Source organism: Podarcis liolepis (assembly GCF_965112155.1).
Source record: "Podarcis liolepis genome assembly, chromosome: 1".
Classification (NCBI taxonomy): domain Eukaryota; kingdom Metazoa; phylum Chordata; class Lepidosauria; order Squamata; family Lacertidae; genus Podarcis; species Podarcis liolepis.
The window spans coordinates 119144116-119161433 of record NC_139554.1 but is presented as its reverse complement, the minus strand read 5'-3'; the positions used below and the strand labels follow the sequence as shown (position 1 = coordinate 119161433).

The 17318-nt window shown below is 42.3% G+C and overlaps 1 protein-coding gene across 8 annotated transcripts in view; it reads right to left on the bottom strand.

The window, feature by feature from the left end:
• GULP1 (GULP PTB domain containing engulfment adaptor 1) overlaps window positions 1-17318 on the bottom strand; it is a 168396-nt gene that overhangs the window by 59473 nt on the left and 91605 nt on the right. For all 8 annotated transcript variants that reach the window (XM_083470156.1, XM_083470154.1, XM_083470158.1 and 5 more), the window contains one exon: window positions 5510-5571. In XM_083470156.1, coding sequence (XP_083326282.1) covers window positions 5510-5571 — 62 coding nt within the window. The remainder of the gene's footprint in view (window positions 1-5509; window positions 5572-17318) is intronic.

Sequence of the window (17318 nt, the reverse complement as noted above, 5' to 3'; positions counted from 1 at the left end):
AGAAAGTGTTTGTGAGATGTTATCGTTGAATCATAGAATTGTAGTGTTGGAATGCAGGAATCTCAACTGGGTTTATTTGTTTAGAGAGCTATCCTATGCATAGCCGTCTGGTATAATTTAACAGTTCAGAGGTGCAGTACATCTCTCACTTCATGCACTAGTTATTGCTGTGTGCTAAAATCTGTATGCAAAAATGGAGCATAGTATTCAGGCTGGAAGGTGACAATCTTTCTCCCATATGGTACAAATATAACAACTTGGCAAGTATATTTGGAACTGTGTTATGTGCTGAACAAAATACATTTATGGTATCTCATAGGCAAATCTGTTTTCTAGATGGTAAGGACATTTGTGTACAGTTAAGGCTTCAGAAATCTGAATTGATTGTACCAATATTCAGACTCCACAGCACTGGTTATGTTCAAGATAAGCAACCAAGTCAAAATCTATTTCAACTGATAAATGTAAAGACTGGCTCTGTTCCATGCTTATTGTTGGCTGCTGCTTCCTATAGACATGTACAACATTCCCTATACATTTTTATTTATTAGATTTCTTACCCGCCTTCATCTTCAGATCCCAGGGTGGGTTACAATGACAATTTAAAATATGGTATTAAAATTCATGAAAACAAGTTACAGTCAAGAGTAATTACTGGAGAGAGGGCTGCCAACCAGGTGTGCCCAGTTCACTGTACATGGATTGGGGCCTTTGTCTTACTAGGGTTCAGTCATCCTTGTGATCAGGTTTCCAAGACCAATGCTCTGGCCAAGATGCAACCTGTTTCAATGACCAAAGTTCCCTTGTAAAGGGGTGGTTCTCCACTGATGGCCCACTTCATCTCAATGTTATCCTGACCTCGACAGAATACCTAGCCTTGTCACCTGGAACCACACTGAGCATTCACAAATTCATTGTATTCCATAAGTCCCTGGGAATAGATCACCTTAATGGGTCCACCACCCCTGCAGGAGGGCAAGATTACCACAGGTCCACATTTGACCAGGGAGATGTCTGTCCACAGCTGTCCATGGAGGCGCAGGTCAAATCTGTGTCCAGGGCAGCTGTCTACTAGCTCCAACTGGTACACAGGCTGAGAGCCTACCTGCTCACAGACTGTCTTGCCAGAGTGGTGCATGCTCTAGATATCTCCTGCTTGGACTACTGCAATGTGCTCTACGTGGGGCTACCTTTGAAAGTGACCCAGAAACTACAACTAATCCAGAATGTGGCAACTAGACTGGTGACTGGGAGTGGCCACCAAGATCACATAACACCAGTCCTGAAAGGCCTACATTGGCTGCCAGTACGTTTCCAAGCACAATTCAAAGTGCTGGCCTTTAAAGCCCTCAATGGCCTTGGCCCAGTATACCTGAAGTCTCCACCCCCATCATTCAGCACGGACCCTAAGGACCGAGGGTCTTCTGGCAGTTCCCTCGCTGCGAGAAGTGAGGTTACAGGGAACCAGGCAGAGGGCCTTCTCAGTAGTGGCGCCCACCCTGTGGAACGCCCTCCCATCAGATGTCAAGGAAAATAATAATAATAATAATAATAATAATAATAATAATAATAATAATTTATTTATACCCCGCCCATCTGGCTGGGTTTCCCCAGCCACTCTGGGAGGCTTCCAACAGAATATTAAAATACAATAGTCTATTAAACATTAAAAGCTTTCCTATCTGACTTTTAGAAGACATCAGAGGGCAGCCCTGCTTAGGGAAGTTTTAATGCTTGATGTTTTATCATGTTTTTAATATTCTGTTGGGAGCCGCCCAGAGTGGCTGGGGAAACCCAGCCAGATGGGCGGGGGTATAAATAATAATTAATAATAATAATAATAGGATAATTTGTGTCTCTTCATTCCTGTTGGGCTGGGCTGGAAACTGCAGGACAGTACCATCCTCTGACCATCAGCAGTGCTAGAGCTGCAACGCAGCAGAGATCAAGTCCGCAGTTCCCCAAACTTGCAAACTATTGTACTACGATGGGAAAAGGAGCAAGGTGCCTGGGAGCCCTGCCTGACTTCCAGGCTCAGGAACTTTTGCATATGATTTTTATTGCGTTGGAATGTTATTTCATCATATTCCTAATTTACAACTTTGTTTACGCATAGTGTTTTGTACAATGTACTTACAAGACAAGTGTGCTATGAGAAAGGCTGATGAAACACTGTTTATAAAGCAGCCTTAGCAAAGTAAAAGAATCGCAGACACATTGCTGATTTCAATGGGAGTGTTAAGCAGAAGCCCAACAGCACTTAATGGGCTGGATTGTGCCCCATCGTTGGAACCAATATACTGCAGTAAGACCTATTTCTCCGCACTGCAATTCACTGTCCATGAAACACAGCATAGCAAACTTTATCTTAAGTGATCTCTGCCAATTTACAGCAAGTGAATACCTGCCCCTTAGCTACCTTATTGTGGCTGCAGCAGAAAATAACTCCCACTGGGGGGTTTGGGGAGCAGTGAGTTTTATAAGCTACCAGTATCTGTGTGCATTTGTGTGTTTTTTTGAAGAAGAAATCTGATAAGTAGAGTGCAGTCTTAGAAAGATTCCTTAGAGTAAAATAATGTTTTTTATGTATGGCTCATCTCAACAGCGCTGTGGTCTAAAACGTCATAAACTTATATCTACTAATTCAATTCCAAACTCGACACTGACTCACAAATCAAAAGATTTTTTTTGTTCAGTATCTTCCCTTAACTGAAGTACTGCAAATGCTCTTATTTCACAACCCATAACAATAGTTTCAGAACGCCAGGCAGAGCTTGCTTACTATTTGAACTAATGTATAAATGTGAAAAAGCCTGTTAGGAATTCTAGACCTGCTGTCCTGCCTTGTATATACAGTTCTTACCAATGACAAATACAAGTAAACATTTATTTATCGTCAATTTATGCATTTCTTGTAAATGAGAACATGTAGCACTTCTAGAGAACTTTACTGTAAGTTGAGTAACATTTTAAAACCAATCATTGATTGTTAAGGGTTTTCAATAGAACACTGATTTTAGTGATAAACGTCACAGCATTTGGAAATGATGATTAAAGGAACAATGTCTTACTTTTACTCTCTTTACATAAAAAAGCCAGCCGACCAGCTGCTTCTGAGCTATTCATGCCTCACATCATTCCCCCTGCAGTTCTTAAAACATATATTTGTTCCAGAACTGATTCATATACCCCACAACTATAGACCCAACTAGACATGACATAGATCTGCTATTACGAAACGTGTTTTTTTTAAAAAAAACTAATTATCAGCTCCCAGTGGCTGGCCTGAAGATCAGTTAAGTGGAGCTCTCTAGAAAAGGCCACTGAACTTAGTATCTGCACATGTCTTTTTCCTCCAGTAGATCTAATAGCAGCCTTGGGAGCAGTGTGTGTATGTAATGTTTGGGAATGAGCACAGAGGTAAGGTTTCAAAACTTTCTACAAGAGCGCATCATCCACATTCTTCAAAGCAGCCACCTGGGGCCACTTAGTATAACAGAGGCTGTGGAAGAACCTAATCACGAAGTTTACCACATCCCTTTGGCTCATGGAAATGACTTGAGTAAAAGGATTTTGAATTTCCATCAGCAAAGACGCTACTTTACAAACCACAGGCCAGTAGCTCAAACAGGCCAGAAGCACCACGCGATGTGTGTAGCCATCGTGAGGCTGTGCTGTTTTGAGGAACAGCTGAGGAAATTCTTTCGGATACTCTTCCATGTGAAATACTCCTTACATATATGAAACTGGGGGCGTGGGTGGTGCTGTGGGTTAAACCACAGAGCCTAGGACTTGCTGATCAGAAGATCAGCGGTTTGAATCCCCGCAATGGGGTGAGCTCCCGTTGCTCGGTCCCTGCTCCTGCCAACCTAGCAGTTTGAAAGCATGTCAAAGTGCAAGTAGATAAATAGGTACCGCTCTGGTGGGAAGGTAAACGGTGTTTCCGTGTACTGCTCTGGTTCGCCAGAAGCAGCTTAGTCATGCTGGCCACATGACCCGGAAGCTGTACGCCGGCTCCCTTGGCCAATAAAGCGAGATGAGCGCCGCAACCCCAGAGTCAGTCACGACTGGACCTAATGGTCAGGGTCCCTTTACCTTTATATGAAACTAGCAATTTAGGGAAAGGTCTCACCTAGACAAATTAGTTATGAACTTGTAGGGAGCATGTTATGTTTACAACCCTACATGTTCTGTGTGTTTTAATACAGTTAACCACCCTGTGATCCTTGGATGAAGTGCAGTATATAAATGTAAGAAATGATGGTGATGGTATCTGAAATGATACTGCCCTAAAACAGATACATCTCGTGAGGCACCTACTTAAGCTTTCTAACAATATATTTTGGTAATTCCACAACAAACACCTATTGCCTATTAATGCTGTTCTTAAGCCCCATCTCCACAGTCCAGTATCTACACCAGAGGAGCTACAACTACATTGCTAAAGTCCAATCTAAATTTTGAGTGCCATTTTTATTTTATTTTTCGCCTGCAACTAATTATCTACGAACTGACAGCACAAACAAAAAAGTATCAGCACACTATATTGGACAAATACTTGGCAGTTCCAAATCTGCTGGTAAATCGTATAAGCGTTAGTTGCAAATCAGCCCCAGATTTACATGCATTTGATCCCTACTAAAATCAACAAGGGCACCCATAGTAACTGCACACTAGAGACTGCAGTCAACATGCTTTCTCCTTTTGATCTTTCTGTAGAGTTGCACTACTGCCAACCTCGGTGGCAATTCTCTGGCTTCCCCATATTTTGTTTACTGTGATATCCTCTCCAGGATAATTCAGCCAACATCTGCTTTGAGTGTAGCTGGAAACTGCTTGGGTTAAATGATTTATCCGGAACATTAAGCCATAACCAACACTCAACTAACGAGATGGCCACTATTTTGGAAGTGCTGCACAACTTCTTTCATTATCTAGCTCATAAACAACTAACTAACTTCCTTACTGGCAACAAGGGATATTGTACAGTTAAGCTACTCCATTCCTTGCCTTCATGAGAGTGCAATTGCATTAAGGTCGAAACCAACACCTAGGGCAGAACCAAACCAAAACCAAAACCTTTAGCCGCTTTACAATTTATATGTGTGCATGCATATTTTAAAATTCAATTTCTAGCTGCTGAGGTTAACGGTGGTGAATTCTCCTGGTCTAATTCAGAATTTGGCTGAATTTGGAGATTGCTTTATGCACAATCAAGGCTTCTGTGCCACCCCACCAACAACCTGACCTAGCTAAGAGGTTTCCCTCATTTCCACTGGCATGGTATGCCTCAGGCTCCAGGCCTCAGACACTGCTTGAAAAATGAACAACGGCACCTGGGATAATTTGCCAAGCTTTGCATTCCGTCGCAATCTAAATTCTTACTCACTTTCAACCTTATAAAGCAGGTGGCATTTTTAATGAAGACAAATGGAAAGCATCTTCAGAATTTAGGCAGTTGCCAGCTGTCACGTAGGCAGAAGCAAAGTTAAGTAAGCAGACCCCTCACCTTTACATTGTAGGGAATATAGTGCTTCGATAAAGCCTCGGGAGTATGCATCCACGTTTTGTCTGTAAAAGGAAAGGAAAAAAACAATGTAATTTAGCCTTATTTTTTCCACTTCTTGCTTAGGCTCTAATCCCCAACAGCAAAAACATTATCACAATAGCATTACCGCGTGTGTGTAGCAATCAGTTAAGAACTGCTTGCGTCGGCACAAAGGATGTCAGAATGGAGAGCTCGCGAAGGAACTGATGTAGCCATGTATTGACGCAGGGCTTTTTAAGTGGTCAAAAAACGTACCCACCAGTACCTCCCTATGGCATCTGCAAAAAGTCTCAGGATCAGTTCCTACTAATGCGTTGACACCTCAGGTGTTTTCAGGCCCCACCCTATCCCTGCACCTGTTTGTTTAAACTATTTTAAAATATATTTTAATGTGTTTTGAATTGTCATAACATGTCATGGGCCTGCCGGTTAAGGACAGACAGTAACAACAACAACAGATGTAGTGACCATTTTGTGTTATGCCCCACCCCACACGAACCACTTTGTGAATGGTGCCCACAAAGGCCCCAAAATGTTGGTAACTTGCTGCCTTCCAACAACCCTATAACGCGGGACATTAATATTCCCATTTTGCAGATAAAAGGCGAGACTGAGGTAATAGTGTTTTGCCTACCACAATGGGGGGAAAACCTGCTGTGTTCTCTGTACACCACTTAACTAGGCACAAGCCTAGCTATATCTGTTAAGTTTTCGTAGAGCAGCTGCCATTGCTCTGTAAGGAAGTTGCCCACTGCTGTTCTGCTTTGAGGGAGAGAAGACAAGGAAGGAAGCAGCTATGCAGAAAGCAGGTTCAATCTGTTTTCTTCCCAGGTAGCTAAAACAACAAACAAGACTCGCTGAAATAAAGCAAATCTTGACATGGTAACATCGTATAGAAACAGCTGGTTTATTTGTGCACAGTGAAGCCCATTCCTAAGACTCGGGTGTACAGTGGTACCTCTGGTTATATACTTAATTCGTACCGGAGGTCCGTTCTTAACCTGAAATTGTTCTTAACCTGAAGCACCACTTTAGCTAATGGGACCTCCTGTTGCCGCCGCGCCGCTGCTGCATGATTTCTGTTCTCATCCTGAAGCAAAGTACTTAACCTGAGGTTAGCGGAGTCTGTAACCTGAAGCGTATGTAACCTGAAGCGTATGTAACCTGAAGCGTATGTAACCCGAGGTACCACTGTATAACATAACCAACCACTGCAAAGCATAGTAAAATGTTTCCAAATTCACAAACCTTTCCACACCCTGAAAGGCATCGCAGACTGTCTTAACATGCTTTTGAAACATGCTTTGGGCTTGGAGATGGCTCAGTCCATACAGCATGAGACTCTTATTATTTATTATTAATTTATTATCAAGATTTTTTATGCTGCCCTTCGTCATAATCTCGGGGAGGTTCACAGAATAAAATACAGGATAAAAACAAGTAAATAATTAAAACAAAGCAGCAGAACGATAACAACCCCCTCCTTCCCACAAACACACTTAAAAGGCTGTAGAATAGAGACCCTTCATCTCAGGGGTGTGGGTTCGAGCCCCACTTCAGGCAAAAGATTCCTGCATTTGCAGGGGGTTGGACTAAATAACCCTCATGGCCCCTTCCAATGCTATGACCCTATGACTTCAAAGGTCTGTATGAGAGGGTATTTTTCATGACTTTGCTGCCTGAACCCGAGCTATAAATGGTATTGTTAAGAATTCACTCTCCTGATGACCTCTTAAGCAGACAGCAGAGATTGCAATGGGGCAAACAAGAGGAAGTGGTCTCTAATGGATAGTGGGCCAAAGCTGAATGTGGAAATGTCAGCTTCTTGTTTGTACGCTCAATGGAAGACTAGTGAAGATGTGACACTGTGGACTCAGTTTGTTGTTGTTGTTTAGTAGTTTAGTCATGTCCCACTCTTTGTGACCCCATGGACCAGAGTACGCCAGGCACTCCTGTCTTCCACTGCCTCCCACAGTTTGGTCAAACCCATGTTAGTAGCTTCGAGAACATTGTCCAAGCATTTCTTCCTTCTCCTTGTGCCCTCCATCTTTCCCAACATCAGGGTCTTTTCCAGGAAGTCTTCTCTTCTCATGAGGTGGCCAAAGTATTGGAGCCTCAGCTTCAGGATCTGTCCTTCCAGTGAGCACTCAGGGCTGATTTCCTTCAGAATGGATAGGTTTGATCTTCTTGCAGTCCATGGGACTCTCAAGAGTCTCCTCCAGCACCATAATTCAAAAGCATCAATTCTTCGGCAATCAGCCTTCCTTATGGTCCAGCTCTCACTTCCATATATCACTACTGGGGAAACCATAGCTTTAACTATACGGACCTTTGTTGGCAAGGTGATGTCTCATCAAAGCAAGCAGCATCTGGAAACCATTGTAGTTTAGAAGTTGTTCATCAATAGGAAGAGGAAAGCAAAAGAGGGCTTCCAGGGAGGCAAGTCAAAAAAGCGAGGTTCAATGTATACAGAGATGGGAGAGTGGCAGTTTCTTCACTGCTCTCCACAGATGGCCTGGTTCTCTTTAGTCTTCCACTCTTCTCCTGCCTCTTGAGCCATATAGCTGTTTCTTCTTTGCTCTTGAGCTTTCACTCCATGTCTCCCACAAACGCTCTGTCTCTCAGGGGTGCCCAAACCTTTTTCAAAGAGGGCCAGATTTGATGAAGTGAACATGCGTGAGAGCCGACCAAAGTCGCTGAGCTTTTTTTAGGATTGAACTTATTGAGTTTTTAAGGATTTGATCCCAATAAATAAACTGCCACAGGGGCCGGATAAAACAGGCCCCCAAAACGGACTTTGGACATGCCTGTGTTAGAATTCCTGATCCATGATTGCAGTCATAGGATTTTTGTCTATCACATGACGGTGTATGTTTTGACTCAACAGAGTGGGAAGTGACGGAGACAGGATGTTTGTGTTACTGTGTTCCGTGAAGTGGACTATTGTCCTTTGTTCTTTTTCTCTTTGCTGTCTGATGCTAGAGAGAGAGAGAGCCATGTTGCAGTGCTCCGTGTGTGTTTATATTTAAATAAAGTAGATTAGCCAAAATGCTGAGTTGCTGAGGTCTGTCACGCGATGATGCACAAACTCTGCGGATCCCTAAGTGTGCTGGTGTTGGTTGGCATCGGTCGCTGTGATGTTCGGGCTAAAGAAACCCTTTGAAGCTCCTGAACGAAAGACCAGGAGGGAGGGAGAGAACATGCCAGTCAGGCATGTGTCTCTTCCAGGGTCCTACTCGAGTGTAGGCCGAGCTCCTGACAGCCTGTTCTATCTGCTCCCTTTTCCCCCTGTTAACGGGCTGCTATGCGGGGGGGGGGGGGGAGGAGATCCATTTCTGCTTCATCACTTATCTCTCCACCCCCTACTGGTTTTCTATGAAGCAGGGAGGGGAGCTATTGTACCAAGTGCCACATCACACATCAGTCAAACATCTATGATGGATAATGAAAGCCGAGGAAATTTCATACTTGGCCAGGTAATTTTACTTCGTGCAAAACCTTTGTCTATTCAATAATGCAGCTGCTTCTTCCTTAACAGGATGTCTTTTCACGTCAAACTCCACAATGCATATCCCATAATCTGAAGTATTGTGCAATTTAAAAGGTTATGTACTCAGTTACTGGCAACACGCTGGGGAGAAGTTTCAAAGAACTGTTGAAATCTGTTTTTTCCGAATGTATTTGAATGTACTCAGGTTTGTTTTATTTATTGTTTTGCAGGTTTGGGTAACGTTCTCTATTTCTTCTTCTTTTAAATTAATAAAAACCAGAGTCACCTAAAATAAAATAAAATAAAGTTTCATAATACATTATGGAATATTAACAGGTTGACTGAGACTATTGTAATATTATGTTCACTCGAGAAATCTGCACTATTTTGTTCCTGGACAGCTTATTATACTTCAGCAGCAGGAGTTAATTGCTTTATGAAATACATTCTCATTCTATCCCCACTGCAATTCTTTAAAAATAAGTTCTTTAATAGAGCACTTAAAATGAAGGGGGAGGGGCGAACCTCTAGACAGCAGGGGAAATCAAATGAAAGAGTTTATATTAAATAGTTGTGAATATTTACTTGAAAGACCACCTGCTGCTGTAAAGACTTGTAAGATCACTTAGATCATCTGAGGGAATTCTACTTGTGGTACTGCATTCTGTAGAATGCCATAGGAAAGCGAGTCAAAAATTAGGAATTTCCCCACTATTGCTACGGACTTCGTTTCTCTTTGCCGTATGTGAAGCAGCGACCACCAGTTGCTTCAGTTGCCTTGTAAAGACATACCTTTTTGTCAGGATTTCTTTGAGAGGACTTTGTTTCTATTTGTTTGCATTCCCTAAATTCTTGTTTTTATATGCATTTACACTACTTTTTTGTATTAATTGCATTGTTTGTTAATTGCAATGGTTTTTTATGTAAAAAAATAAGGCAATTTATAAATGTTTCTAAATAAAATTCGTAATATAATCTATGATCTGGTCTTTTATTTGGATATTTGTAACAGCGGAAGGAAAAGGCTATCCTCTTTAATATATACAGCAGCCATGCATAGGCTTTGAAACCCACAATAACTAAGAAATGGAAAGGTTATCTGTAGACATAGCTTATGAGAGTTAATGTATTTTCAAAGCAACAGGAAAACACTGCTGGGAAATTCATGACCACGAGGGAAAGACAGTACGAAAAGAAGTTTAATTCAAGATTATGTAAAGGAATCCTTCAATGGCTGTATTCAATTTAATAGATGAATGGGTTTGACAATAACATCCGGACAATTGTGTTCCTTCACCCATTCTCTTAAAATTAATTTTAAACAGGGTTTCACAGTTCACCACTTTAAAATAATAAACAGAATGCAGTTTTCCAAAACAGAATAATTCTAAAACAACAAATATTATGATTGCTTTTCCTACCCAGACCACATTCTTGGCTTCCCATGAAAATCCATAATGGTAAAAGTCTCAAAGCAGGACCTCAGATGATAATTGAAACAGTAGTTAGCAAGATATTGAAACGCCACATCAATCTGTACAGACATGATCCAACAAAAACAGCACTTTGAAAACTCATTCGTTTCAAAGGAAGAGATTTAAGTAGATACTTAACACTCCCTTCGTTGAACTAAAATGTAGTTAACTTGGCTAGGTATTTCGCTACTATTTTTAAAAATGCAAATTGCTGTAACATTGTGGATTAAGATATAAAAGAAACCAATTAAGCTAGACACCAGTGCTGCAAAATACCATCAGACCTCATGGCTTTACCAGGTCCGTCCCTAAAATACCGCTTGCAGTTTTATTTTGCAGATGTAAACTTGTCTTGACTGCAGTGGAACATCAGAATGAAACACAAGAAGCTGTTCATTGGGCTTTTTGCTCACACCATTCTCATCCTGGCACCAAATGTTAGCTGCATGGCATAGCTATGCCATGTAAGGTCTTCTCTTCAGCAGAAGTGAAAAATTTCAGTACCAGTGGAAGACCAGTAGGTATCCTTTTTATGCCAGTGCTGGATAACCTCCCCAACATTACTTTTCCCATAGAGACCTCATAATCTTCATAAACCCACTAGTAAGGGAAAATCTCAATAGTGTGAGCAGAGCAGATAATATATGACCCGGAGAATCTATTCAGTGTTAGAAAGAGAGATATGAAAGCTAGGAGCTAAATGGCACCTTAAACCTAGGTTATTCCACAACAACGGAATATATAAGTGCGCTTTTTTATAACAAGAATACAAAGCTGAAAATGAATGAACCACAGCTAAAATATTATGTTCATTTTTCACATGGTCTAGTCCTTCCCCTGCTCACCCCCCTAATTTTCTTAAGAGGGTCTCTTCTCCATTCTTCAGAAAGTAGCTGGAAGTGGGGAGGCAGAAAAAGGTCCTCCTTTGCAGTTTTAATCTGCGCCCAGAGCCCAGAAACTGCTCGCGCTAATGAAATTACCTGTTGCAAAATGCGTCTGGAACAATGGACAGTGGACCTACTTCGAACAGTGGACCTACTCAAATCAGAACTTCCCTATACTATAAACGAAAACCTACTTGCAAAATCTCTTTTGCAGTTTGTTGCCTCTTGAAGTACTGAAATGCTTAACCCTCTATCCTTGAGTGAGTTAAAAACTTTCATGTCCAGCTGAAATCTAACTGTGGCCTGGAATAATGCTAATGGATAATGCATTATATTCTGGTCGCAAATCACAGGTAATGGGCAAAACAGGAATCCTCATCTTCCCTACAATGAAATTCATGGAACGCCCACCCACCTACCACTGCACAACTTACTTGTACAACTTTTGCTTGCACATTTCTGGAAAGGCCAAGCAGAAATATGTGGCAAACTGTGCAACTATACCCTGTTTTGAACATCACTGCTGGTGGCTCTTGTATGGAGAAGCAGTTGAGAGGTGTCCTTCATCATGCCCTTAACATTATAATAGACTTTTTGAAACTGCAGTAGCAAAATGATTATCCATTTTTTTCCAGGGCATCATGGAAGATATTTGTAGCACATAATTCACTTGTTTATCTGTGGACACAAATTGACTGCTAACTATTTCAACCTCACAAATAAAGTATATACCCCTCTTCAAGCATTATGATTATGTGTTATGACAACATACGAAGTGGGTGAGCAGTTAGAGCGAGCACGCTAGGTTCACTGCATCATAATTGTCCCATAGTCCCCTAGTGTGGTGAGAGCCAGTGTGGTGTAGTGGTTAAGAGCGGGAGTCTCATAATCTGGGGAACCGGGTTCATGTCTCTGCTCCTCCACATGCAGCTGCTGGGTGGCCTTGGGCCAGTCACACTTCTTTGAAGTATCTCAGCCCCACTCACTGTGGGGGAGGAAGAGAAAGGAGAATGTTAGCCGCTTTGAGACTCCTTCGGGTAGTGATAAAGCGGGATATCAAATCCAAACTCTTCTTCTTCTTCTATTTCTGGAAGGCAACTGTATGAACCAGAGGGTCTGCTGTTTTCATGGAGGCTTCCTCTACAGTTCAGGACCGTGGGAAATCAGGGTTATAAAACACAAGTTATCAGCACAGAATTTTGATGTTCCATGATGCAAATCAGGGTTCCAGTTTAATCTTCAGGTATGCACGGGCAACTTCCACAATTATATATATAGAATTAAAAATAATTTTCAAGGAAGTGTATGCAGCTGGCATTCCCAGCAAAGATCCTTGAAAGACGTGTGTTCATTCTTTTGCCAGGATTCTGAAAGCCTTATCTTCCCTGTGCAGAATATCTGCCTCCATTATAAAACACCCAGCCTTTATAAATGGATTTATGAGGCAGCTTATTAAAACGACAGAATGCTGTTAATTCAAGTATTGGCAATCGTATATCGGATTCCTTGCACATCTGTATATTTAGTGCCGCAAGGTTTTCAAAGGAGTCCGTAAGCCTTTAAAGACTTAGGAGCTTGTACTGGCAAAACGAAGTAATGGGCTGACTGACATTTTCAAACATAAAAAATATGTAGCTAAGGAAACTGGGAAAAAACACACGTTGGTTTCATAACCTCGATTCCTACTGTGAAATGCTCCTCAAGCCGAGAAGTATAAGAATAAATGTAAAAGGCATTCCTTGTCAACCACTTCTTCTTAGATTCTGAACTGAAAGTTGGTGAGAGCTGGCATAGTATATGTCAGGCGACAGAGGACCCAGCTCCCACGGCAAGTTGCCAGGAATGCATAAGACATTGGAAAGTCCTTACCAACTGCTTTTCCCCCATTATTTACAGAGAGAGGCTTGGGAGCGCAGCCTCTTGGAATAATGGTGTTGTCTCGAGTAAATCTCCACCCCCCCCCAATCTCTCCCACTCTCGTCAACAGCACCACCCCCTTTACGGTTGCCGCTTGGGGCCATCTGTCTTCAATCTCTTTGCTCTCCTACTTTTAAGGCTCCCCGGGTTCTGGGAGATGGTGGGTCTGGAATTCTTTCTTGTCAGCCAGCTGCTCCGGCTTTTCTCCTCCTCCTCTCCCATTATTTCCCAACTTTTCCCCACATCTTGCTCTGAGCTGTGACCTCCTGCAAACCCTGTTGTGATTCTGAACTGTCGTCGTCTTCTTCTTCTTCTTCTTCTTCTTCTTCTTCTTCTTCTTCTTCTTCTCTGGAAGGGTCAGGTTGAGAAGGCGGTCTACCATTCCTCCTCTGCCCAGTCCCTGACAGTATAACAGTTAACAGTGTGAACTGTAACTCAGGAGGCCCCCGGTTTATAGTTTAGATCAGGGGTCGGCAACGTTTTTTGAGGCTGGGCCATTTCACTCCCTTGCAGACCCCTCGGTGGGCTGGAGTGCGTGTGCCTGTGCTCAAGTTATTTCCAGTGCTCTTCTGGGTCGGAAGAGCGCCGAAAACAGTGTGTCCGCATGGGCGTTCCTTCGTCCCAGAAGTGTGCCGGAAATAGCGTGTACGCACACGTACAGGCGCTCCTCCGTGTGAGGAGCGCCCGTGCGCACACGCTATTTCTGGTGCCCTTCCAACCCGGAAGTCGGTCCCCGTGGAGAGAGAAAAAATGGCACCACGAAAAGAAAAAGCACAGAATCCCAACACTGATCCACTGAACGGCTGTGGGCCGGTTCCAGGAGGCTCATGGGCCGGAACCGGCCTATGGGCCTTAGGTTGCTGACCTCTAGTTTAGCTCATTCAATTCAATTTTATTTTATTGAGTTTAGCTAAGTCATGAACCTACTTATTGGCTTAGGCAAGTCACCATGCCTCAATTTACACCTCACATCTGGCCTATGGAGATAATACTGGTACCTTTTTTTTGAAGATTGCAGATAACATCTTGAAGATGACTGAGGTTGGTGTGACCTGCTTTGAATATTCTATCCAAAGCATGATGTTTGTGCTAAACAAATAGTGCTGTTACTCTCTAAGTTGGCCTAAAGTCCTAAAGTTTCTACAAGAGAGAAAAAGTCGTTGCCATTCTATATATACTTTCTATAGATTTCATTCAGCCAATGGAACAATATATTCCAGGCATAGGCAAACTTGGCCCTCCAGATGTTTTGGGACTACAACTCCCATCATCCGTGACCACTGGTCCTGTTACCTAGGAATGATGGGATTTGTGGTCCCAAAATATCTGTAGGGCTGAGTTTGCTTATGCCTGATCTATTCACTTAGGAAGCTCAGGTCTTATGACAGTTATGGTGCTACACTTCAATTAAAAAAAATTATCCAATGACTGTTAGGGTACAGGGCCTTTTGTGGGACCCAAGATGCAATGTTCCCCTTGAGAAAGGGGCAAAGCAATAACTCATATTCTTATACAGTTTTATAACCAATGAGTGACACCAGATATGCACACACAGATAACTGGAACCAAACCATCCAAATGGCCTGAAAACAATATTCTGCCCTAGAAGTGCAGGATGTTTCTGTGCTCTCAATAATATTCAGAATGTGCATCTGTCAAGCCTAAGAATGACAGAGAAAGGGGGGTGATTACGGTATGTTATTCATGAAAGTGGAGGCTGAGTACTTTGTACACTTCCTCTAAAATATGTTGTGCCAATATCCGACACGAGGATTCCATAAATCCTCAATATATATTATGGATAAATAAAATGGAAAATTATATAGACGATGCAACACTTGGGCTGGTGCTTACCAATCTTGCAATTACGTGAATTTAGCTTAAATAGTGAGAGCCTATCCATATCCTCCAAAGGGCTTCACTCATCTAACTAAAAAGCCAGAAAGATGATTATACCCTTGATTGCGAATCCCAGAACATGTCAACCAGTGGAGTCGAAGGGGAAGACTAGAAACGGTTTCTAACTAAACATTAAAGTTCTGATTCTCAAAATTCTGATGAGAACTACTGACACTGCGTTGGAAGTCCAATGGCATAATTCACAACCTAAAGGAAATAAATGAGTGCTTCCATTTATTCTCTCTCTTGCCTTCCATTGCCTTAGATGTGGCCATCATACCCTAAAAAAGGAAGATGTGCCACACTTTACAGAGTCTGTATGTTTAGAAATTGGCAATTTCATTACCAGCCCATTCAAAAGCAACTGATGTCTATAACTTTCTTTCTTATGCCTTCCAGAGCATTAAACTTTTTACTTTCTCTATTTTCACAAATGTTTGTCATAAAAAATATAAAAAATCATCATGGTCTAACTTGGATGTCTGGAGATGCACACCTATTCACAACCCATAATATTTAATAGGCAATAACCTCAGGAGATTACATTTAGAACTTGCTGTTGAGTTCTGTGTGGCTCAGGTTTGCATAAGACTGCAATTTCTCAGTACTGCGCTATCTGTAATAGGCCAATACCTCAAACCTTTATAATTTAATGTCACTGTGAATATCTTCCATGTTACAAGATCTAGTCACCTGTAAGCAATTACTGCCTTCATAAAATGAGCATCGCCTCCCTTCTAATGTTAAGCAATCTAGCTCTCCTTTTTGGGACAGCTGTCTCAACACTGAACTTTGCTCTTTATATGATCATGGCTGCCATTGCTATCTTTATAATCAAGGAGAGCACGCTAGAATACAGGACAACGTGATTAATTCGTGGCTGATAAATCACCTAGGACTCAACAGAATTTCAACACGCTGTTTAAATCCTCATCCATAGCCAAAGCAAAGCCTAAGCACAAGTAGCCATAAGCCAGTTAGATCATCCCCTGGCATCTGGTATTGAATGGGGAGGTTGCATTCCTGGCTGTGATTACCATTCAGGACCAAGAAACTCACCCTGCATTAAGTTTTCTAATCCTTATTTAACGTCATTCATATTGATGGCAAAAATACAAATGACACAAAACTCCATAAACTAAATATGCAGTATGTGAAAATGTCTCCTCTTTTCTTTTTTGTGTGCTTTAAAACCTTTCTTCTCATTTTAAAACAATTTTCAGTCACCAATGCCAGAACTACCGTGGTGTGGTTCTCGAGGTCCAGGAACATCTGTAAAAGGGGTGTCTAGCTATGGAGGCCCTGCATGGCATAGCTCATAGCTTCTCTGAGTTATTCAAGCCCCTTCGCCACGGCAAGGCAGTGATCCATGAAGAAGATCAAACCTATCCATTCTTAAGCAAAGCAGCCCTGAGTGCTCACTGGAAGGACAGATCCTGAAGCTGAGGCTCCAGTACTTTGGCCACCTCATGAGAAGAGAAGACTCCCTGGAAAAGACCCTGATGTTGGGAAAGATGGAGGGCACAAGGAGAAGGGGACAACAGAGGACGAGATGGTTGGACAGTGTTTTCGAAGTACCAGCATGAGTTTGACCAAACTGCGGGAGGCAGTGGAAGACAGGAGTGCCTGGCATGCTCTGGTCCATGGGGTCAGGAAGAATCAGACACAACTAAATGACTAAAAACAACAACAACAACAGCTATGGAGGCCACCTGAGCCTTCAGTGAGAAAGCTGGACCCAGAGGCACCCACAGACTGCAGACCTCCTCCTTTGAGAAGCGGGTGCCACCCTGAGCAGAACAGGCCAGTTTCTCACACGCAGGAACCAGTCTCACACATTGCTTCCATCTTGGCAGGATTCAAGCTCAAAAGGTCTACATTTGGCCACAGAGTCTGCACTTAGACCAATGAAGGAACCTGTGTGTCTTGTGTAAGGATGGAGACACGTTTGGATAATAGCTGGATTTTATATTTTCAAATGAGGGCGCTGATTTGTTTTTGGATCTAAGAATACAGGTTAGCATTAACTGCACATTCCTGCCCCCTCCCCCTCCCCACCTCCTTCTCCTCCTTTGGTGTAGCTGCAAGGATACCGGGAGCATTTG